Here is a 24759-nt window from a genome sequence, read left to right on the forward strand (position 1 = left end):
CTTGGCCGCATGCCTGAACAAGAGGCTGGCTTTCCTCCTGTGCCAGCCCCTTCCTGCCCTGAGCCTTTCAAAATCCTCATTTCCCAAGAGTTCAGAAGGCTCCTGGAAAACCTGTAGGCCACAGATTGACTAGGGCCACACCCAGGAACAAACAGAGGTAGAGGGACAACGTGCATCCAGGGGGTCAGTTTTCTCCCTTCCTCAGCCCACACCCCAGGTAAGGAGCTCAGTCTGGCTTGTTTGATGCTTTTAATATCATTATTTGTGTTACACGATACACAACCAAGGATGATGGTCAATACTGCGATGGAAATGTTAAAAAAAATATTATACACGGCTCATGTCTTCCACACACCTTCTTGGAAATAAATTAGTGAGCTCGGAGAAACCTGGCTGGGTGGCAGCCACAGCCGAGGGTGGGGGAGTGTTAAGGCAGTATCTACAAGGGGTGGGGGAGCAGGGGCAAGCTAAGGCCCTGGCTCTTCCCCTTCAACTTCCAGATAGGGGGGGAGGGCACCTTGGACTCTCCTTGGACACAGAAGCTGCTGGCTGCCAGCTTCCTATCCCTACCCACTGTGTATGAACCACTTCAGTCTAAAGGCCTTGCCTGCTAATGAACAAGTCTGTCCTGTGGGGAGGGCGCTTCCCCGGCTCTCAGGGCCAGAATCCCACAGTTAGTCAGCAGTCTAAAAGAGGAGGTACCCATGTTCTAGAAGGTGAGCCAAAGAGCCCAGTGGGGTGGGGTCGTAGGAGTTCTAGTTCTGGGGCCCAGAGGATGGGTGGTGGGAATGCTAACCAGGGTGGGGGAGGGGGCCACTATGGGCCTCGTGGCCCTGGCACATACTTTCTCTGACTTGCCTCCTTTGGCATTTTCGCATTATCTAGTTAGGATCTCTGCACTAGGGGAGGTAAGCTGGGCTGGAGGCGTGGGGAGTGGAGAGCTATACTCCCACACTTTGGAGTGGCAGCCCCCCGCGTGGCCTAGGAGAGGTGCTCTCCTTCCTAAGCCAACAGCCCCACTCCTCCCTCTCACCACGTCCATCCGCTCTAGCTCCCACCTCCCAGGACTGGCACCCAGAGTGTTGTGTGTGCATAGTAGCCATGACAGCAGAAACACCAGCCGTCTGGGGTGTCAGCAGGAGGCCTGGAGACGCTACACCTTGGCTGCTTTGGCTAGGTGAGAGGAGGCTGGTGGGGCATAGACCTAGCAGTCTGAGGCTCTCTGTGTTTCCAGTTGTTTTCACATGAGGGCAGGTCTATACTGCCCAGCCAGCGGAGAGCCACCATCTCCTCCTCACTGAGTTACATCCTCAGCTTTCCCTCCCCAGATCAGCCGAAGCAGCAGAAGCAATGACACCTCATACAGCTACACACACACACACACACACACACACACACACACACACACACACACTCAACACACACAAATTCGCATGTGCTCCCATGTCTACACAGGCATGCGCCCTCAAAGACAGATCTCATGGCTCTCTGCAGAAATTCCTTCAGATATGAAAAGACTCTGTCACTAATGTCAGCTATTTTTATTTTTCAGTTGAGAGAACTGAAGCCCTAAAGAAGCTTGAGAATTGCTTAAGAGCTCAGGGAGAGGGACCAGAACCCAGGCTTCTGACTGCCAGGCAGTGTTCCCAAGCCAAGCTGCCTTTCATACAGTAAACAGACCATAGCCATTTCCCACCACAGACACCCACCAGGCTGACCTGGATAGACAGGTTCAACCAGCACACAGACACACAGACACACAGACACACAGACACACAGACACACACACACACACACACACACACACACACACACACACACATGCACTACCACATACATACAGCCACTTGGTGCATTGTATTCTCGTAAGCTTGCTCTTGAAGAGCCTTTCTGGAAGACAGCCTCCTGGGCCTTGGGTTAACGTGAAATGGGAACAGGGCACTGGAGGCCAGCCTTATCTCCTGCTTCCAGCCTGGAACCAATAACCAGAAGACTGGGGGAGGGGGAGAGACGGGCAGAGAGACAGATGCATTGGTTAGCGGAGCTTGAGAACAGGTCATACCATCTCCAAACCTGGCCTCTCTCTAAGGCCCACCTACACTCCCAGTCCTCAGACAGTAGGAAGCAGGGAAATGTGACGGAGGGAAGGGAGAAAGGGAGAAGGCAGTGATCTAATGAAAGTATCCCTTGGACAGCTTTGCCTGGCGTCCCATCTGGAGATGAGGGGGAAACACAAATAGGTATAAGGGCTGGCACCAGGTTTGGGGAGAGGCGCTCTGAGGTGTTGAGAATTGTCCCCATTGCTTGGGGCCTTTTCTTCTCCAACCCCTTCCCTTCCTTTCCAGGCTGGGGTTGGGAAATTCATGGCTTCGCTGGCATGGGGCCAAACCCCTGGCCTTGTGATCCCTTCACCCGACTGCTTACAGTTGGCCTCTTGGCCTTTAGTGCTGCCCCCGACTGCAGCTCTGGGGAGAGGTGGCAGGGTGCTTGGGTGTGGTCTCTCCCAAGTAACTGAGCAAACAGCGTCCCCCCTCCTCAGCCCCTGGGCTGGAGACAGACCCGGTTTTGGTTTCTCCGGCTCCATGAACACACAGAGGTACACGTCCTACCATAGGAGGAAGCAATGACTGTTACGAGGTTGGCGGCTGTAAGGAGCTCGGGGCTGTAAGGGGGACCAGTGGGCCAGCTAGGTAGGGGTCGGCCACTGTCGCTTCCCACCTGGCCCGACTCGGCCCCGCCCCGTGCGCCGCGGCGACCCCGCCCGCTACTGAATGTGGCAGGCGGTGGAGGAAGTGGCCTGGCAGCACATGCAGGTGGGGTTCACGGACTTGGGGGGGATGAGATCTAGGTCCTCGTCGTCGGGGATCTCGTCTAACCGGTAGCCATCCTTCAGCAGCTGGATGTTCAAATCTTGGTTGATCTGCTGTAGAAAGGTTCGAGTCAGTTGGAAGGGCAAAACCCTGGGCTGGGGCCGCCACTGCCACCCCGAGGCCACTGTGACGGCCCCTTTTCATCCCAGATTTATTTCAAACTACGGCGTGACTTGCGTCTCATTTCCTCCAGGCAAGTCTTCCTAAGGTGCGGGGCCTCAACAGGCAGCCCCCCACTCCCCCAGTCGAAGGTCAACTTCTCACGTCCACGCTGGCCCTGTTCGGGATTTGCCCGATTTTAGGTCCACTCCTGCAAGTTGTTGCATGCATTTCACACCTGTTCTATTTTACAGCCCCGCTTTAATAACCCCAGGCTCACTTCAATTCTGGGCAGTGATTTCTTCCCAAGCTCCCCAGTCCAGGCCCCGCTTCTCGCGGAGCCCCGCCCCCCCACATGGATCGGCCCCACCTGCCTGCCTTCTGCCCCTAGAGAGCACCAGCCTTGCTGTCTGGCTCCCGTTGTCTGTGGAGGCAAGGGGTGGAGCCTCACCTCTGCAGAGGAGTAGCCAGAGGAAGAGTATCTGGACATGTCGAAGTCATCATCGCTGGCCGTGGAGAAAAAAGGAGAGGAAGTGATTCAGGGAAATTAAATAGAAAATTCTCGGCATCTTTGCCATACTCGCCGTCCCCCAGCAGTATAATTTAAATAATCCATGCTTATTATGCAAATATATGTTTGCAAAGACAGGTTTCCCAGTATGACCTTAAAATAAAGTGGCTTCTTAAATCCTTCAGGATAGAACTGCTACCAATCTCTCTTTCCTCCTCGTCCTCTGTTTTTGTTTTAACTTTTCTCTCCCTAGATTCAAATCATCCTGTTTGGATTTTCTCAAAGTCTCTGGCTAGCCAGATGCTCCCCTGAAACAGGGTTCTTCTCACTCTGACCTCTCTATGCTCAGTCCAAAACAAACAAACAAACAAAACAAAACAACAAAAAAAAGAAAACCCACCCCCTTGGGAAATTTTACCCATGGAGAGTTCTGGCAAGATGGCAGGTGTAGCCCGTACAACCCCATCTGTGCTCACATAGGATCATGGGCTTGCCCAGCTGCCCCCAGGCCCCATACACACCTGTCTGTGTCAAGAGCTACCAGTGGCTTCTCATCAGGGCTCTGGTCAAGCGAGGAGTAGCCTTTATTAGGGACGACCAGCCTGGGTAAAAAATTGGGGAGTTGGAGTGCCAGCTGGAGCATACAAACATGGCAGAGGATTTGATGGGGTCCTGTCCCCTTATTTTCCTCCCCCTCCCCCTGGATTCCCCGGAGGAGGGAGAGACTGGAGACCAGGTGCGCCTGGGTCTCAGTGGGGCAGAAGGATGCTTACCTCGTCCGGGCCATGACATTGTTCTTCTTGGGTTGCTGGTTGACAGGGCTGCCCATGCTGCCATTCTTCAGTGAACCCTTCCGGGCCAGCTCCCGCTGCTTCTCTGCAGGAGAATATGGGAAAGAAGCTGTGTCCTGCCCCAGGGCCACCAGGCCTTGCTGTCTGGCCGGTGACCTGCTCTGGGCCTTTCTTGTACACATTTCCTTCTCCACCGGGCAGAGAGCCCGTGGCCCTCCAGGCACCTGATGCTTGTGGACATGCACTTGGCCCTGCACAAGTTGAGGCTGACAGCGGTGGATGAAGAGAGGAGCTGAGTCCTGTTTTGGGACCACAGCTCCTGCGTTAGGCAGCCAGTGTGTGCTTGGTGTCAGGCTAGAGAGGAGATGTGCACAGATGGCTGGAGCCACCAGGGAGGCCTTTCTGGAGCGAGAAGGAAAGTATGACCCAGGCAGTGGTGGTACACATCTTTAATCCCAGCACCCAGAGGCAGAGGCAGGTGGATCTCTGAGTTCGAGGCCAGCCTGGTCTACAGAGTGAGCTCCAGGACAGCCAGTGCTACACAGAGAAACCCTGTTTCAAGCCCCCACCCCCAAAGAAGGAAAGCATGTAGGAGAACAAATCAAGACGTGAACATAACTGTGGATGGACTAGAGGGAGAGGAGGGAGAGCAGTGAAGTTGGGAAAGCAACCATTTAATCAGGTAATTTTCATTCAACAAGCACCAGAATTGCCAATTATGCACCAAGTACCCTAGCACAGGGACGGAAGGCTTCCAACGGCTATGTGCTCAGACCTCACAGAGACACACCCCCATTGTAGAAAACAAAATGACAAACAAATCTCAGAGCACACAAGCCCTGACTGTGGGACTAAGGCGTTTGAGATTAATGCCGATGGAAAGGAGTTCACTGAGAGTTTCAGAGTGGTAGGGGCAGAAAGGGGGTCAGTCAGGGAAGGGGCAGGAGGCTGGAGGAGCCCGTTTGGCCTCTGAACAGCCTTCAAGCTCTCCCAGATGCCCACCTATGGGGCTGGGCACCCGGGGACCCACTTAGTGCTAATGACCACTATTGCTACCAGGAGCTGCCTGGGTCCGGAAGGCTCAACCACTCTTTCTTACTCATGTCAAGTAAAGCCAAGATCTAGGGGGAAAAAAAAGCAGCCAGCCATGCAGTGGTGGCACATGCCTTCAATCCCAGCATTCAGGAGGCAGAGACAGTCGAATCTCTGAGTTCAAGGCCAGCCTGGTCTACAGAGTGAGTTTCTGGACAGTCAGGGCTACACAGAAAAACCCTGCCATGAAAAGCAAAACAAAACAAAACAAAAACAAAATATATAAATAAGTAAAAAATACAAAGCAAGAGCATAAGATGGGAGGGCCATTACAGCACCCACGACTCACTTGAAATGTTCTGATTCCCACACCTCTGAGCTCTCACATCCTACTGCCTGCCCACTGTCTTTGCCTCTTCCTCTACACGGGATTTTTCCAATCTCTCCAGCAGCAGTAACCGCCATTACCACATCCAGCCTCTAGGGGGTGCAATTTGCCATAAAGTTCTTGATTTTCTTTATCGCAAGTGAGACAGGTTGTGAATTTTCATGAGCTTTGGTGCTAATATAATGGTGAAGGAAAAAAGATGCTATTTTAAAAGCATGCTACGTTCGCTTGAAATCATGAAAAAAGATGAAGACAATAAGCCGGCAAGGCTCAGACTACGAACTACTATGCAACCATTTAAAAGAACGAAGTCATTCTCCATAGGGTCTCCGAGACATTATGTAGCGGGAGGGAACACGGCTCACAAAATGTGTACAATGCAATGCCATTTGTGCTAAAGTACAAAATGAAGCGCTGAGAACCTGCAATGGTTGCCTCTGGAGAGAGTAGAGAACTTATATGCACTTAAAATACTTCTATTGTTGCATTAAACAACAGTAAACAAAACTGGCTGTACTCTGAATAGAACGCCCTAGGAAGACAAGTGATTCCACTGAGAGAACTGCTGTTCTACTTAGAAATCGGCCTGGATGTGGTCTAAAAGCAAAGAAGAAATGTCTGTTTTAGTTGTATTTTTTTGAATAAACTAAAAGAATAGGCCCCGTGGAAAGGAACCCTGGCTGCTGTGGAGGGAGAAGCCTCTTAAAGAGATAAGAGGCTCAGTCTTAACTGAGGAGGATCCCAAGCTTTGGTGGCAGCTAGAGCCTGAGGTCTGATTGAAGACAGCAATGCCCTGCATCCAGTGGCCATCTCTCTCATGTGTGACAGGCTATAATTTTTCTTCAGGAAGTCAAATTTTCAGTGGAAGTCTGCTGTCTATAGTAGCCTTGGGTCAGTGAGATTTTGGTCCACAAAGTGGGAGGGGCAGTGTTTGGAAGAGAGGGGTAAGAACTGCAGCCAGGGGAGCTGTGGGTGCTGTGGGAGTCCGGTGACTTCAAAGCAGGATGTGGAACCTACCCTAAGAGAAAGGTGATGAAATATCTGGGAAGGAGTGGGTTCTAGGGTTCACTAAGAAGAGACAATCTCCCCAGATAGAAGCCACCCAGGTCCCTCAATCATAGTAGCAGCTCTATCTTGGGAGGCAGGTTCCTCCTGGGTGGCCCTTCTGCGTCCCGTCCTGGGGTTCCATGCTTTATACTTGCAGCCGCCTGAAGACCTGGGGCCTCTAGCCTCAGAGCCCTCTCCGGAGTTTCAGGACCCTGCCGCGAACATCACTGCCTTCTTTGTCTCGCAAGACATAAGGTGCCTGGGAGTGCCAGTGACTTACTTGGAGGTTTAGTCTTGGAACCATCTAGCCTGATAAACTTTAATTGTAGCACCTTGCTGTAAACCCAGCCCGAGAGCATCTTGTTCACTTCCCACATCGCCCTCCTCCCCCAGACACACTCACCCAGCTTCACTTGGAGCGGGGATGGTTTGTAATTCATGGCTACTGACTCACCCTCCCGGGCGTCACAGTCTCCGTCTGAGATAGAGGTGGCGGCTGGGTCCTGCTGGAGAGAAGGCAGAGAGACAGGTGATCTGGGGGGTGGGGGTGGATTGCCCTGAACCCTGAAGCAAACCTTCTCAGCTGCCTTCTGAGTTTCAGCAGCAGGCCAGTCTCCAGGGAGAGAGAGGTAGACTCATTTTCTACCTTAGTAAAAAGCCAGGATGTATGTCCTCCCCACACGCAGCTGCACCAGAAAGCCCACCCTTCCCCAAACCACAGGACTTCCTCTACAAGTTCACCCACAGGCCCTCTGGCTCGCAGGCTTTTCAACATATTTCTTAGGAAAAGGGTCAGTCTAGGTCCCTCTGGGTTAAGGATAGGTTAGGTCAGAGCAGGTCTTCCCTGAGAGGGCTCTTCTTTGTCTGTTTCCTCTTTGCAGGATCCAGACAACTGACCCATCCAGGCAAGACCCCAAGAGCTGAGCCACTGACTGAGACTAAGTCCTTCTGAAATTCCCAGATGAGCGCTGGAGTGAGCCCTGGGGGCTGGGGATGGTGGGTGAGAAGACCAATCAGCAGGTGGCCACGTAGTTTTGTGCTGCCCTGAAAGCAGAAGACAGGCAGCTGCTGACGAGGTAGGCAAGCACCCATTCTGGGTGTGCAGCTTTTGCAATCGCCCTACATGAGATCTCACTAGCCTCCAAGTCTGGACATACTCTGTGCTGCCCAAAGTCTTTAGCTAGCCTTGCCATCTCTCCGAAGTGCCCTCCCTCTTGCATGAGACCCATCCTGTCTCATGTCATCTATATACAGAGAAGTTGATGACCAACTTCTTTTTCTGTGGGGGAGATTAAAGATTTTATTCAGGTTAAGCAGTACTTGCATCTAGATTTGAGATGTTTCGTTTTACAATCATTTCTCTATTATAGGCAACCTGAGTTTTGTTGTAATTTTTTCTAGAACACACAAAGATGAATATTTTTTCATAATTGTCTGATTCATAATGGTCAAATTCACAATTTTAGAGGAAGCTAAAGATGAGCTTCTCTTGGGACGACCAACTCTTACTTTAAAATGCTTTTATTCTCAGGCCTGTAGACGTGGCTCAGTGGGTAAGATCTTGCAGAGGATCTGGATTTGATTTCATCCACATGGAAGTTTACAACCCTCTGATTCCTCTTCTGACATCTGTGGCACGAGGCACACATGTGGTGTATATACATACATGTAGGTAAAACACACAAGTAAAATCAAATAAATGTAAAAATGTTTTTATTCTTTGAGAACTTCATACAATGTATTTTGATCATATTCATCTCTACTCCTGCCAGATCCTCCCTTACCTCCTCACCCCTCCCTCAACTTTCTTTCTTTGTTTCTTTTTTTGTTTCTTTGTTTCTTTCTTCCTTTCTTTTTAAAGATTTATTTATTATGCATACAGTGTTCTGCCTGCATGTATGCATGCAGGCCCGAAGAGGGCACCACATCTCATTCTAGATGATTGTGAGTCACCATGTGGGTGCTGGGAATTGAGCTCAGGACCTCTGGAAGAGCAGCCAATGCTCTTAACCTCTGAGCCATCTCTCCAGCCCCATTCCTTTTCTTTTTTAATAACTCAGAAGTTAAATTTGTGCTGACCTTCTACTTCTGGGTGTGGGGCTGTCCATTGGAGCATAGTTGACCCGCCAACAGCCACAGTCTTAAAAGAAAATTGACTCTTTCTTCCCTTCCCAGAAACCATAAGCAGCTTATGCAACCCAGTTAGGGGTGCAGAATCAAGAGCCCTCTCCACTCCCGCTAGAATATCGATGGGCTTGATCTGTGCAGACTTGTGCAGGTAACCACTGCTGCTGTGACTTCACGGGTCTGGAAGACACTGTTTTGATCTGGTTCTCCCTGACTTTTGGCTCTTATAATCTTTCTGTTCCCTCTTCCTCAATGGCCCTTGAACATTGTGGGGCTATGATAAAGGGTTCCATTTGTGGCTGGGCATGCCACTGACACTTATTCTCTGCACTTTGGCTGATTGTGGGTTTCTGAATTAAGTACCAGGAGGATCAATGCAATCTGGGTGCTACCATCTTTAGCCAGGGATTAGAGTGGCCAAGTTAAGGTCTGAGAACTGCAGCAGATCCATGCTGCTTGCTCTGACCCTGAAGACACAGAAAGCAGATAGAAGGCTCCAGGACTGGCTCCAGAATCAGATCTAGGGATCTGTGTAGCTCCTGGTGACCCATTTAAAATGAAGTGAGGTCTGGAGGAGTGACTCAGTGGCTGAAGTGTTTGCTGTGCAAGCATGAGGACCTGGGTTCAAATCCCCAGAACTCAGGAGAAGTTGGGAGCACTGAGTGTCTGCAGTCCCAGGGTTCCTACAGAGTGAGATGGAGGAAGAGACAGGAGACTCTCTAGGAGCTCACAGTCTAGCTGGCCTGGTATGCGCACAGTGAAAACGAAAGGCAGTAGAATGCCAGGACCGATCCTCTGACCTTCGCACGCATGCCAAGACATGAGCACACCTGCTCTCTCACACACGAGTGCGCGCACACAAGCAGATCATATACTCATGAAAATAATAATAAAAGTGGGCAGTGGGCATGAGCACTGACTTGTTACTACTGTGTGAAGGAAGAATCTAGATGTTTGGGAGGGAGATCTTGACCCGTCTGTTCCTGGGTGGGCTAAGCTGCCACAGAGGCTTTCAAGTCCCTATGGGAAGAGCCTGGACCTCTTCCTCAGTCCCCACCCCTTAGCCATGGGCGAGGTGAGAGGGTGACAGGAGCCCTGTAGCAGGTGGGGTACAGCAGCACCCACATCTCAGAAGTGCTTGCATCTCAGATAACTTCCCAGGTGCAAACCTTCCCAATCCTCATCCTCCTCGCTCTGCAGAACTCCTTGGGACACTGTTCAAACTGCATCTTGGAAAAGCTGGCCTGCAGTGGCCCTTATCTCGGTTGCTACCCATAGAGGAGACCTGATGGTTGGACACCGCCATTACTCTTAGGCTGTAGGGTGAGCTCACCCCCCAGACATCCAGAGGGAGGGATTTTCAGGTGAAAAACCCTGTAAACCTGCAGGTGTTACCATGCCAGGAAGATACGGCCCATTTCTAGGCTCCCTAGTCACAGACCTTCATCCTTTCTGTAACCGTTGTCAGGAAGGACACAGCACACACATCCATCAGAACTGGCTTTCTCAGGATGCTATGCTCCCACGGCCCGTCTTTTGCTTCTGATCATTTCTGAGTCTATCCACACCTCTTTGTCTTCTCAGCAGGGTCCCACCCTTCTGACTCCATTTTCTCCTTGAAGATGCCTCCTGCAGTCTGGATTGACATTTTATGCTGATGGCTTCTAAATGAGGCCTTTTAATCATGTACCTGTTCCTTGACCCTCTCTCCTCGACCTGACACATGAGTGTTTGGTCTCACTGTGTTTTCCCTGAGGTTGGTTTTAGAGAACACAAACCTCTAGGCAATCAAGGCTGAGGCATAGTGCCCCAGCGCAGAGAGGTGCATCATTTTCTTCTCTGAGGTGGCAGGTATCAGAGGTAATATGTGGGGCAGAAATCCTAGGCTGAGGACTGGGGAGCTGTTGAGCAACTCTGGTTGGTGACCCTATCATGGCTCTCAAGACCCACTGGCAGTTCCTGCTAGTATTTGATCCTGAGTGAAGCCATAGGATCAAAGCCCTGAGCTAAGAGGCTCCATGTCAAACTCCCCTACTCCAGCAGCGCCTCCGTCACTGTCCATGGTAGAAGGCCATTTAAGCGGCAACTACAAAGGTCTCTGGCACAGTGCCATCAAACGCTGGAGACTTTGAGTGTCTTCTCTGAGAAATGCAGGCAGTGCACCATGACCACTGCGTAGAGATTAAATGTAAAATATTCATGAGCAGTAGTAGAGAAGACTCAGGCAGAAGGAAGCGTCTGGCTCCAAGAATCAGAGAGAATTTAAAATGCCCCCTAAGGACTTCCGACAGGCGTTAGCTAGATCCGGGAACTAGAGTGGGGATTAACAAGATTATTAATAAACACTCAGCAGAGACAGACCTGGAAATGCATCTCTAACAGCAATCCATGTCTCTACAACCATTCAAACAAATCCTCCAAAGGCTGCAGAGAAGATTAATAGCTCAGGCTATAGGCTAATGGCCAGCGCAACATCAACACAGTCAGAGGAAGCAAAGGAGCCAGAAGCATCCTTAGAGTAAGCGTGGTCCAGCAATTTTCATTAGCTTTGGGTGGGGCTGGAATGTAAGTGCGGCGTATGTGTAGGAATGGAAGGGGTCTGGGTTCCCTTTAACCAAAGAAAGCCATGGTAATTTACTTCTATATTGACTTTTCTGCAAAATTTGGGCTAGTAGAATCATTTTGTTGCTTAAGAAAAACCCACTAACTACAGCCCTGAGAGATGACTCAGTAGGTGAAGGTACATACCACTGAGGCTGACAATCCCTGGGATCCACATGGTGGAAGGCGAGAACCAACTCCTGCAAGCTGTTCTCTGACCTCCACATGTAAATAACTAAATAAATAAAATAAAAATAAAATGTTAAAAGTTCATTGATTTAATCTAATCTAGTCTTTTAAAATGCTTTATGGAAAGTACAGAAAACAATGCTAGTGAGATCCTGGGTACCTATCTGTGCACATGTGTTTAGGAGGGTGCATTCACTTATGCCTGTGTGCATAGAGAGGCTGAAGGGTCCATGCTGAGTGGCTGTTTCTACCGCTTTCTCGCTGAATCTGGAGTTCTACAATTAGGCTAGGTTGTCTGGCCAGTGAGCCCAGAGATCTGCCTGTTTTCACCACTTTGTCCCCCCAGCACTAGGGTTACAGGAACACACGGTCACGTCCAGCTCTTACATGGGTGCTGGGGTTACAGGAACACACGGTCACGTCCAGCTCTTACATGGGTGCTGGGGTTTGAACTCAGGTACATCTGCTGGCACAGCAAACATTTTGCCCATGAGCCATCTCCCCACCCACCCTCTATCAATTCTTTGTTTCTTAAAATAAGGAAAAATGAGCTGGACATGGTAGCGTGCTCCTTTAATCCCAGCACTCAGGAGGCAGAGGCAGGCAGATTTCTGAGTCGAGACCAGGCAGCCTGATCTACAAAGCAAGTTTCAGAACAGGCAGGGACACACAGAAACCTTGTCTCAAAAAAAACAAACAAATAAACAAAACAAAAATCCAAACCAAAGCCAAAAAAAATGAAACAAACAAAAAAACTGGGCTGGGGAGGTGGCGCAGTATTAAGAGCACAGCTGTTCTAGAGGACCCGAGTTCAGCTGCTAGCATCCACATCAGGCAGATCCACCCCACAATAAATGAGCAAATAAAGGACACCTGGGTCCTCAGAGGAGCTGAGGGAACCAACGACCTTGCTCAAAAGGAGAGACTGATCGAGACCGAGAACAAAGACGGCCCTCTGGGAGGCTGTGCCTCCTGTGCCCACACGTCGGCCTGCATGCAAGCCTCCACATGTGCATCACCTCTCTGGGGCTGTACTAACTCTTCAAGGCTCTCAGCCGCCTGGGTTCGTCACGGCTGGGGTAGCACAGCAAATAAAAATGTATACTGCGATCCAAGAGACCTATGGTGAGCTGAATAGATGTGGACGAGCAAACAGTGGGCACGAAGGAAGAAACTCTGTCTTGAAGGCTCATAGGTAAGAGGGAAGGACCTGGAGAGGGGGCAGGAGGAGTGCAGTCCTGGATGATCATCTACAGCCTGCTCTGGAAGAACTCTGGATGGAAAAAAAAAGCACAAGAGACCTGTGCTGTAGTTTTTCGTGCAGGTTCATGAGCCCCTGAAACTCACAAGCACCCAGTAGACAGTGTGGCTACCTCCTGGATATTCACGCTCTACCTCTCCTCCACCGGGAAAAGGCTTGGGTGCTGTGACTGCACTCTCAGTGCCAAGGTGATATCTGATGAAGGGAAGACGACCCACCCAATCCCACCCTTTGTCACACAAAGTGCCACAGAGATTGAGGTGGCAAAAGGTAGAGGCTGTGGGGCTAGTGAGATGGTTTAGCAGGAAAGTGCTAGCCAAGAAATTCCGACAACCTGAGTTCAAATCCTGGAGCCCACAGTGGAAGGAGAGAACCATCTCCCAAAAGTTGTCCTCTGACTTCCACATGAATACTATAGCATATATGTTCTCTCTCTCTCTCTCTCTCTCTCTCTCTCTCTCTCTCTCTCTCTCTCTCTCACACACACACACACACACACACACACACACACACCACACACACATACATACAAAACAAGACTCTGGAGGCACTGCCCCTGGGCTTAGATCCCAGCTCAGCCATTTACTAGTGGTATAATTTGGTTTCTTCAATTCTAAATTGAGATGGATATTAATATGTACATCCAAGACGCGTGTGAGGATTTATCACTCACTGCAGTAAATGCTGAGCACCACACCTGCATTAACATAAAGATGTTATCTGTAGAAGCTCAGAGTGCTCTGAGAGTGTCCAGCAGCCCACGGCCAAAGCTCTGGCACCGCACAGTTGAGATGTGGCTTATATGTGGAGCCTTCCGTGGGGAGGACTGACTTCACAGGGTCGGGGAAGGCCTGAGTAGGGGGCCTCTGTCTTCTCTTACCAAGCTATATTTTCCTATTCATAACAACTCTGCAAGCATCAGAAAGATAAACAGAAAACAGGCCCATCTTCAAGTGTCTGATAATTACCAATCAAGGGAAAATGAGCATAAAAAGTAGGTTTGGGTGTGGTTAAAGGCTACACCTTTAACCCCAGCACTATGGAGGCAGAGCAGGCTGATATCTATGAGCTCCAGGGCAGTCTTGTCTACACAGGGCATTCCAGGCCAACCAGGACAACAGAGACCTTGCCTCAAACAGGCAAGGAACAGGACAAAGGGCGAAATGGGAGTGACATCAAAATAGCAGCTTGGCAGTTCCTGGGAAGAACATTTAGGAATATTTGCGGAAGTTCAGAGCCTGCAGCTGGCAAGACACTTTTCAGGAACAGCCATGTCTGCGACAGCTGAACCCTAGAGGGCAGAAGTGAGGACGGGGGCTCAGATCGCAGTGGAAGGTGGGTCTTGAGTTGGATTTTTTTCTTAGAAGATAATGGGAAAAACAAAACTTAAGCATAGGAGCTTACTTGAACATGAACATACCTGACATAAAGAACCCTTTATAGCAGCTGTGTGGGAGACATGAGGTGAGGGAATGAGGATGGAGGTAAGACGATTTGTGCAAAGGAAAGGCAGAAGAGCCTAAACTAAGAAGCAGAAGACATAACAATACTCTGAAGCCCAGTGTGTATGAGAAAGTGTCTATATGCCTCTAGTTTTTTTATCTGGAGTATGTAGAAAAAACACTAATTACTCAGAAATGCAGGAGAGGGAAGGCACTGCCAGGTGCCTGGAAAACCAGGTTAGCTCATTTGGAGATACATTGTGTTTGAGTATATCTTTTGGGAAACAAATCACTAGTCAGTAGGATTTGGGGTTTGGGAACTGTGGAGAAAGGCTGGTCATGACTGAGGCTTAGGGAAGGATAAATCTTCCTAGAGAGAATGGACAGAATGGAAAAGCTAAGAACTCAGGATGAAGCCTCAAGGAGCAGACAACTTCAGGAACATGTGGAAGAGACTGGGTTGGAGCAGCGGGATGAGACAGGAATACAGTGGGGAGCTGTAAAGTTTCAAGTGCCCCAAAGAGAAGCTTGGTCCACAAGATAAAGATGAAATTTAGAAACAAGGATGTCCTGGCACCCCTGGACACAGTTTCAGCTGAAGAACAGGAGCAGAGATCATGTTACAAGGGAGGAAACAGGGAAGTGGAGGCAGTGGGAAGAAGATATTTCAAGGAGCTGCACGGGAGAAGGAAGAGACAGGAATGGATGACAGCCATAGGAAACATCAAAGTTGTAGGACTTCTCTAGGGCTGGGGACACACTAAAAGGAAAGAGTTAGGTATCTAAATAGAGGTTGTAATGGGGCATAGTGAGGAGTCTGGAGTAGACAGAGCCAGACCAGAAGAGAGAAGCTCTTTACAGAAAGGCCAAGGAAGTGCTAACGTGGAGGGATGCAGACAATTGGGTCAGAAAGGTCAGTGGAAAGTTGAGGAAGTTCATTCCAAAGGCCTTGCTGGGTACAGGAGAGGCGAGCACCAAGAGGATGCTGGTGGCTGGTCAGAAAGGAGGTCTGCTTGAGCAGTGCTAGCCAGCCTCGGGGATGGAAGGCGCTCTCCGAGGTGCTGAACAATGCTGCTTCTGTTTTGTGAACTGAGCATGGTTAGTTCAGGTAGAGGAAGTATTCAATTTCATTTTCCCCACGGGGGAACGTAACCTCTGTCTTCATTTCCAAGCAGCAGTTCTCAGGAGGAAGGGAACTGAAATGGACTTTGAATGAAGAGTGAAGTGAGATGCACATAGCAACATCATCTGACTTTTCTTCACAGCACAGTGTTAGAGGGGGCTGGAGAAGGAGGTTCTTAGTTGGGAATGCTAAATGGTTACCTCTGAAATAGAGTCATATATCTCTGGGTGACATCAGAAAGGAAGAAAGACAAACTATCAGGACGTTGGGGTCAGCAAAGATAATGCTGATAAAAAATAGAAAATCAGGGGAGGCCCCGGCTCAGGTCACTCTCTGATAAGGAGGTGTATTGATGGGAGATGACCAGCTCAGTGACTGTCACAATTTGTCCAGAGAGAAGTTCAACAGTCACCTGTGGCTTCAGCACTCTTGTTCAGGTCTACACACCTGTCCACTCAGACAACCCTTGGCAGTGGGCAGAATTAGAAATATTAAGATATGTTAGGCGGGAGAGCTAGCAAAAACACATTAGCTTCACTGGGTGTCCACCGCTAGGGAGATGCCTTTTCTTGTTTTTGTCTCCCATCTTCCCTCCAGAGCTAAGCAACTGGCTGGGACTTCTATCTTTCTGGGACATAGGAAGGACTTTAGGGATCCCATTTATAGGAAAAGACTTTTCGTGGGTTACAGTCTCTGAAGAAGAGATGGATGAGAAACCAGGGAAACACAAGATGATTTCTAATGTTGGGGGCTCTTACAAAGATAAGGGGAACAGAAAGGCTGGAGGCTTATAAAGCCTGAGTCTGGGGTGAGGGCAGAGAGTCCCTAGCTAATGGAGGATTCTCTTACTAATTTCAGTCTCCAGACTCCTGAGTTTTTCCTCTAATAAAACACTCAATTCAAACAAAATTAATACATTGTCCATGCTCTTCAGTTGTGGGTTACACACTGGAAGGGGAACGCAGAAAGAAGTCCATACTACACATGAGCAGAGCACCTGGGGGTAAGGACACACATACATTCATCACACACACATATATGCATGCTCATAGGCATTAACAAAGGATTCTCATGTTAGATCTGAGATCTAGGAACTCATGCTGGTCATGGAAGTAAGAAGTGGGCTTTTTTTGTTTTGTTTTTGAGACAGGGTTTCTCTGTGTAGCTTTGGAGCCTGACCTGGAACTATCTCTGTAAACCAGACTGGCCTCAAACTCAGAGATCCTTCTGAGTATAGGGATTATGCCCAGCTTTTAATTTAATTTTATATTTTTGAGACAGGTTCTCAAAAAACACCTGGGTAGTTCTAACTTGGTATTTCTTGGTATTGTTGTGTATCCCAACCTGGTTTCAAATACATAATAATCACCCTGCCTCAGCCTTCCAAGTACTGAGACTACAGGCATGTGCCACTATACACACTGTCTCTTTCAACTTCCTAGTCCACTACCAAATACAAGCACCAGTAAACCTTGGTATCTTTAAGAAATACTTTAAAATACACACACACACACACACACGCACGCACGCACGCACGCACGCACGCGCGCGCGCGCGCGCGCGCGCGCGCGCGCGTGTGTATGCGCCAGCATGCTCAGGTCAGAAGATGGCTTGCATGAGTCAGCTCCTTCCTTATGGGTCCCAGGGATTGAACTCAGGTCATCCATCTTGGTACCAGCAAGTACCTGTCCTAGCTGAGCCATCTTGTAGGCTTAGGCATTTACGGTATCTGTCATTTGGAGCATCAAAATGGATGCTGACCCCAAGCCTAATGCACCTGTGGGTAGCTGCGGCAAGTCCAAAGCAGTTTCCTCCTATAAAGTAATTAATGTGAATTTAAACTTTTCCTTCCTTCCTTCTTTCCTTTTGTGGGCATGGATGTCTGGTCTGTACCCGAGTCTGTGAACCACATTTGTGCCTGATGTCTGCAGAAGCCAGAAGAAAGTGTTGGATTCCCTAGGATCGGAGTTATAGACAGTTGCTGAGTCACCATGTGGGTTCTGGGAATCAAACCTGGTCCTCTAGAAGAGTAGCCAGTGCCTTTTAATCTCTAGGCTTCAATGCTTAGTTTTTAAAAACTGCATTTATCCCACCACTTTGAGACAATATCTATTACCAGTCTAGCATACTGGTGTTTTGTGTACACTACAGCTGGTAGCTCTCTGGAGTTTCCTCTTCTTTTCAAGCTGGAAGAGGGCACGGGATAGGCTGCTTCTGTGTAGTCCCACCTCTCTGGATATACGCTTGGATCAGACAGAGCCAGCCAGTTTCCTTGAGAACTGTGAAGTGCGATTAATCGAGAATGCCTGTGGACAAGGACATACAGCAAAGCCCGTGTGAAGGGGGGACTGAAAGGGCTCCCAGGCCAGGCTCTGGACCCACAGCTGCCTTGCCCTTGAGCACTTCATGGCAGAACCATAATGTTGGGGTGAAGGCTATTGCTTTGTGGTAGAGCACTTAGCAGGCCCAAAATCCTGGGTTCAACTCCCAATACCACAAATAGAAGGAGGAAAAAGAAAGCCCTAAAGAAATTCTACTGTCTTTATAGACTGGTCTCTCGTTCTGGGTAAACTAACTTCAGTTGAATTTTGTTTCTATAACCAAAAAGCACAAACTAATACACATGCATAGCACATTTAAAGGGAAACAAGATGGGCTGGATTGCTCAGTGGTTAAGCATGTTTGTTCTTCTTGCAGAAGACCAGAGTTTGGTTCCCAGCACCTGATGTGGGAGGGTCTTCTGTTTTAATAAAGAAACTGCCTTGGCCAGCCCTTAGGTGGGTGGAGTAGACAGAACAGGAAGAAGGAAGTGAGGTAGATGGCTTAGTCAGTTGCCCCGCCTCTCCTCTCTGGGGCAGACTGCCGTGCCTCTGCTCAGGGAGAGAGATGTGATGAAGCTCCAGCCCAAGATGGATGTATGCTAGAAACTAAACGGTAAGGCACCACTTCGTGGTGCTACAAAGATTATTAGATATGGGTTAATCAAGATGTGAGTAAGAGGCTGAAAATAATGGGCCAGGCAGTGTTTAAAATAATACAGTTTGTGTGTTGTTATTTCTGGGGCATAAGCTAGCAGGCGGCCGGGAGTGGGGCGGCGGGAAGCCGGCCCACAGCTCCTCACTACAAGCACCCACATTCATTGGTGGCTCACTAATGTCTGTAACTCCAGCTCCTCTGGATCCAACACCCTCTTCCAACCTGTAAAGGCACATGCATGGGCATGCAATACACATTAAAAAAACCTAAAAAAAAAGCACATGGTATGTTCTATTCTGATTGCCATTGTTACTATTGTTTTATTGAGACAGGCTGGCACTAAACTCGGGCCTCTACCTCAGTTTCCAGCAGCAGCACTGTGCCATGCCTATTCTGTATTTTATTTTATTTTGATTATTGGTTTTTTGAGACAGGCTATTGCTATGTAGCTTAGACTAGCCTGAGTTGTAGCCCAGGCTGGCCTCAAACCCATGATCCACCTATGTCTTCCTACAGTATGCTGGGATTACTGGCATGTATTGCTATGCCTGGCCCATTTGGCATTTTAAACAATTAGTATCAGAGGGCTGGAGAGATGGTCCGTGGGTGAAGTTCTTGCTGTGCAGGTATGAGGACCTAAGGTTGGATCCCCAGTACCCATATGAAAAGCAAGGTATGTGGCACATCCTGTAACTGAGTCCTGGGAAGGGAAGAGGGGTTCTGGGGGTTTTCTGGTCAAACAGTGAGCTCCAGGTTCAGTGAGAGTGGACCCTGTCTCAAAAAATATGGTAATTATTGACAGAAGACACCTAACATCAACCTCCAACATCCACATGTTCGGTCATGCACACATGTATACATATGTGTACACATACAGCACACACACACACAATTAATTCTCCATACTCTAGAATTGTTTTTGTTGCTATCTGTTAAATGGCTGCATATGTATCCACAGGGAGAGGGACAATAACTTTGTAATCCTTTGGGCTGACATTTAGGATGTTTGCAATTTTTCACTGTTGCAAATGATGCATTTGGAACCATTTCATAAATAAAGTAAAATTACAAAATCAAAAGCATGAATGTATATCAAACCATTTTCCCAAAGGATTGTTCCAATTTACAATGCTCCTAGTCATGAGTGAGAATATGGTTGCTTTTTAATATTTTATTTCACACTGTGTGCCAGGGAATTCCAGGCCACCAAACCTATCCATCATCTTCCGAGAGCTTCAGCTCTCATTTTCCTTCTTCCCTCTGGGAAATCTTCTTTCAAAGAACAGAACTTCCCCTGGGGATCACCTGCCAGACAAAATATTCCTGAGGCTACTAGTGGGGAACAAAGGAGGGACAGGTCTGTCACACTGCAGTTTGGGGAGGCCTAAGTGGATCACCAGTATTGCCTGGTAGCTAATCATAACACTTACGCCTATTGGTGTCAGAACACCAGCTATGGGAACCATGGAGATGGCAGAGCCAGGGGGGCAACCTCACAAAGCGTCTCCTTTGCTTTCAGACTAGGGCTAGGATAACTAAGCAGGCTGAACTGGAAGTTATTGAAGCTTGTATGGCAGTTCCTATGTTAACATTACAACAAGTATTGTGTATGTGCATGTGTGACGTGTGATTGCACATACACGGAAGTCAGAAGACAACTTTGTGGAATTGCTTCTCTCTTTTCACCTTTATGTGGGTTCTGAGGATGAAAGTCATGTCACAGTTCATGCACAAGCACCTTTACCCACTGAGTCTTCTTGTCTGCCACACTTTCCCTTTCCCTTCTCTTCTTTTCTTTTTTTAAACTTAAAATTATGTGTATGGATATTTTACCTGCATGAGTGTCTGTGTACCACATGTATGTCTGGTTCCCAGAGAGGCCAGAAGAAGACAACATATCCCCTGGAACTAGAATAACGGAGGATTGTGAGCAGCTGTGTGGGTGCTGGGAACTAGACCTTGGTCCTCTGGAAGAGCAGCCATTGCTCTTAACCACTGAGCCATTTCTCTAGTCCCTTTCTTTCTTTCTTTCTTTCTTTCTTTCTTTCTTTCTTCCTTCCTTCCTTCCTTCCTTTCTTCTTTCTTTCTTTCTTTCTTTCTTTCTTTCTTTTTTTTTCTCTCCTTTTCTTCTTTTCTTTCTTTTTTTTCTTTTTTTTTTTTTTTTTTTTTTTGAGACAGATGCCATGCAGCCCATGCTGGTCTCAAACTCACTGTGCAGTTAAGAATGGACTTGAACTTCAGATGCTACCAAGTACTTGAATTACAGCCATGCACGACCATGCTCAGGTCTTTCACCTATTAGTTTTCAGCTCTAGGGTGGATACTTGAAAGAAATGCAAAGTCTGGGGCCAGGGGCTTACTTTTATTTATTTATTTTTGTGTGTATGTTTTCCATGCATGGATGTATGTGTGGGGGCACACATATGTGTGTAGGTGTGGGTACATACACATGTGGAGGCTAGAAGCTGATATTGGGTAACCACTTTTCACCTCCTACATTGAGGAAGGGTCTTTGGCTAAACCTACAGCTCACCAATTTGGCTAGTTTAGGTGGCCAGATTTTTCTGGGAGTTGCTCCTTTCCACCTCCCCAGTAATGGCATTACAGGCCTGCCTGTCATTCATGTGGGTGCTGGAGATGCAAACTCCGGATCTCATGCCTGTGTAACAAGCACTTTACCTGCTGAGCCGCCTCCTCAGCCAGTCAGTGTATTTGAAAGATCTAGCATCCTGTTCTTCATAGTTAGGCTGTACATTTTCAGATCAATTTCCAGATACTCACTCTCTCCTGCCGGAGTGAAGCTGTTTCCTCCAGCTTGGGCATAAGCACCACGCTCTCAGAGCATCTGTGTGATCTTAAGACCCACAGGAGTGGAGGGAGTTTAGTAACGCTCTCATGGAGGGAGAAGGGAGGTATGATGCTCATCATACCTTCCCAACGCCATCTCACCCCAAGATTCCAATTGCCAGTCTACAAGGAAACAAGTGACTGGGATAGGATGCTTTAGTGGTGCAGCTACCTGGGACTCACCCTTGGGATCCCAGTAAAGGCTCTGGCTCACCAAGTTGGACGTTGGTATGTCAGTGACTTCTCTAGCTGGGGTGTATAGACATTTGTGTCTCCCCAGGAAAGAAAATCATGCAACACTCTCCAGAAACCTGGAACCAGGAGTCCTTGTTTGGGAGATGGAACAGCTGCTTGAGTTCAGCAGCTTTGGTCTGGGGAAATCTGGGTATAAAAACCAGAAGGTAAGCGCCAGGAGCTCAGAGCTCTTGGCTCCTTCAGGGAAGCCTGGTTTGGCTTGGCCCTGATCTTCAGCCCTACCCATGTATTAAGGAGGCTCCTTTCTTGCCCTGGACCAGTTTATGCTCTCCTGTGATCTACAAGGTCTTTGAATACCATTTATTCCCACCCACCTCATTTCAACCTCTTTAGAGAAAGGTCACCTCACTTAATTAAAGAAGTATAGACACAAAGTTCCTTTAAAAGAGATCAACAATGGGTTAAAATGGTAAATGCTATGCTATGTATACTTAAACATATGCACATGTGTGTGCGTGTACACACACACACACACACACACACACACACAAATCACCACCAGGTCCTAGGCAGCAGATGATGATGTCAGGGTGGGCAGTAAAGTAAAAGTAGTCCACCCACTCTTTAAAATTCAGATTCAATCAACACAGATTTCTGGGGAATGAAGCTTTTCATAGAAGAGAAATGATTCTAAGTGCAGGAGAGCTGGAGGGGACTTGGGCTTTGGAGATGAGACCCATTTTCTTCCAGGATGTGGATTCTGGTTCTTCAAGGTAAAGCAAGAGGTACACACAAAAGACACTACCCAGAACTGGCAGATGGGCAGGGGTTTGGACTTGGTCATGGGCAGGAGGTAGTGAAGCTAGAGCAAGAGAAATGTCAGCAGACACTGGGGTGCCTGGGCAGAGTCACTTGAGGATCCTCACCTGGACCTTGGCCCTAAATTTCACTAAAGGGGATTATTTTTTCTCTTTCTCTTTCTTTCTTTCCCAGAGTTGAGGACAGAATCCAGGGCCTTACACTTGCTAGGCAAGCACAGCATTCTAACTCTGAGCTAAATCCCAAAACACTAAAGGGGATTTGTTGTTGTTGTTGACTAACCTTTCTTTTATTCTCTTCCTCCTCCTCAACAGTGTCTTACTGTGTAAGACTTGTCCTTGGACTCTTAGTTATCCTCCTGCCTCTGCATCATGGGTGCTAAGATTATAGGCATGTGCCATCTTGCTTCAGATGGTCCAGTTACTTAAGAACTGAGCCTAGCCTGTTCTGGTTCACGAATCTTGTTCTGACTCAAGGACTAAAAATAATAGTCTGATAGAATCCATGGGATGCCTGCCCAGAGCAGCCGCACTTGTCCCTTCCTGTAGCAGCGGAAGAATAAGGAACTGCTTGTCCGCGATGGACAGTAAAGTTGGAAGGATGGTATCAATGGAGTCTCATACCATACCTCCTATCCCTGTCCTTGCTTCCGTTATGCCTGTTCTAACTTTCTAATGCTCATTACACCTGCCACATAGATTCCATCTTTTACTCATAAAGCCAACTTACAGCTCTAAAGCTTAACTCTGGCCAAATGCTCTGTTATTACTATTATTATTACCATTACTATTATTATTTTTTCTTTTCCTCTTCCTCCTCCTCCTTTTTCTTCTTCCGTCCTTAAGAATGTGATATTTCCTGAACAACAGCAATGGGTAGGACATGCTGTCTGCTGGGGCGATGAGACTGGGCCCTGGTTTTTTCCATGAAGATGATTTATTGGCTCATTCACTTCTTTCTGTTCACTCTTTTCTCTCCTCCTTTGCTCCCCTCTCTGCTATCCTGTTTGGTGGTGCTGGGAATCAAATGCAGGGCCTTGGACATGCTACCTCTGAGAGTCAGGGGTGAGAGTCAGGCATGGTGGTGCACACCTTTAATCCCAGCACTAGGGAGGCAAAGGCAGGGGGATCTCTGTGAGTTTAAGGCCAGCCTGGTCTACAGGGCTAGTTCTAGGACAGCCAGGGTTACACAATTAGTGGCTAGTTATGCAGCTCTCAAGGAAAATAATCAAATGCCCAAGTAGATTGTCGTGGGGTCTCTGCTAAAGGGTCTTCTCAGACTCAAGGTGGATTGTCGCCTATTCTGGCTCACCCATCACTTCCTGGCTGATGTGACCCTGACTGAATAATTCAGGGGTGCAACCTCATGCCCACAGCACCCACAGGGAAAGACTCTTGAAAGAAAAATAATGTGTGCAATCCCTAAGCCTCTGTACAGGTAACACACACCTCAGAGGATGCCTCTGTCCTGGCTGCATTCCTCTACCACAGTCCCACCCACCTGTGCAGAATTCGTCTCTTCTAGATAGGTGTGGCACCCGGTGCAGTCCACGTCCCTGTTATCCTAGGCCAGCAACATGAATATGTGCACAGATCACCTGGGAATTAGTGAGGTGCAGAGCCTGGTTCAGTAACTATGCCGCCCAGGGTCCACATTTCATCCCAGATCCCAGGGGATGGTAATGTAAGTACAGGGTTATGCTTTTGAATGGAAGCGCTCTAGGTCAGGTTTCCCAATGTCCCCAGACAGTTTTGCAAAGATTCCTGTAGCCCAAACTAGCTCTTATAGACCAGGCTGGCTTTGAACTCACAGAGATTATGGCTATATGTATAGCCATGGTGCTGTATCTGTACCTGTATTTCATGTAACCCCCTACCCCTGAACCGAGTAAGACCAACCATACCCATTTTAAGAGTGACAGTCCAGGTTGCATTAAGCACTCATAGTCATGCCTAGAAGATGATTTGAACCTAATTTGTCAATTTTTTCATACCTCAGTTTTGCCTCCAGAGAAATCAGATAAGATTACACGATTAATGCCATGCCAGAACTTACAGGGCAGTGGGACTTGTCTTCCAAAGCAGTCGCCTAGAAGGCTGGCACCTAGTCCAATCAGGTCTTTTACGCTCAGCTGGCCTCTGAGGCCCTTCTTAGAAGATGACAGTGGATGCTTTTCATCACTAACTTCCTGCTGAGTGAATTTTCTACAGGAAGAAAATATTGCCACCACCAAAGCAGTCCCTACCTCAAGATGAGGGTGAGGTGGGAGACAGTGTGCAAGGGGAAGGCATAGGGGATGGAGAAAGATGAGCCCAGGGCAGAAAAGCAGAGGCAGCATAGGACAGGGCACTGAAAGGGATGAAAAGGAGGCTAAGGGGTCCTTCAGCCCTGTCAGGGTGAGGAAACGGCAAGGTGACTGAGCTGGAGCAGAGAGACTAGAG

General features: G+C 48.3%; 1 protein-coding gene across 8 annotated transcripts in view; it reads right to left on the bottom strand.

Annotated features, from left to right (window-relative positions):
- Positions 1–235: 235 nt before the first annotated feature.
- The window catches only part of Fam219a (family with sequence similarity 219 member A), a 58184-nt gene continuing 33660 nt past the window's right edge, over positions 236–24759 (bottom strand). Inside the window, exons 2-6 of one of the 8 annotated variants that reach the window (XM_038347985.1) lie at positions 7193–7241; positions 4254–4356; positions 4002–4082; positions 3421–3475; positions 236–2920 (exon numbers count right to left, since the gene is read on the bottom strand). In XM_038347985.1, the coding sequence (XP_038203913.1) occupies positions 2765–2920; positions 3421–3475; positions 4002–4082; positions 4254–4356; positions 7193–7241 (444 nt within the window). In that variant the 3' untranslated portion in view covers positions 236–2764. Of the gene's footprint in view, positions 2924–3420; positions 3476–4001; positions 4083–4253; positions 4357–7141; positions 7245–24759 lie in introns of all 8 variants that reach the window. The other 7 variants (XM_038347983.1, XM_038347981.1, XM_038347979.1 and 4 more) reach the window with 7 other exon arrangements.

This window comes from Arvicola amphibius, chromosome 11 (assembly GCF_903992535.2).
Source record: "Arvicola amphibius chromosome 11, mArvAmp1.2, whole genome shotgun sequence".
In the NCBI taxonomy this organism is placed as follows: domain Eukaryota; kingdom Metazoa; phylum Chordata; class Mammalia; order Rodentia; family Cricetidae; genus Arvicola; species Arvicola amphibius.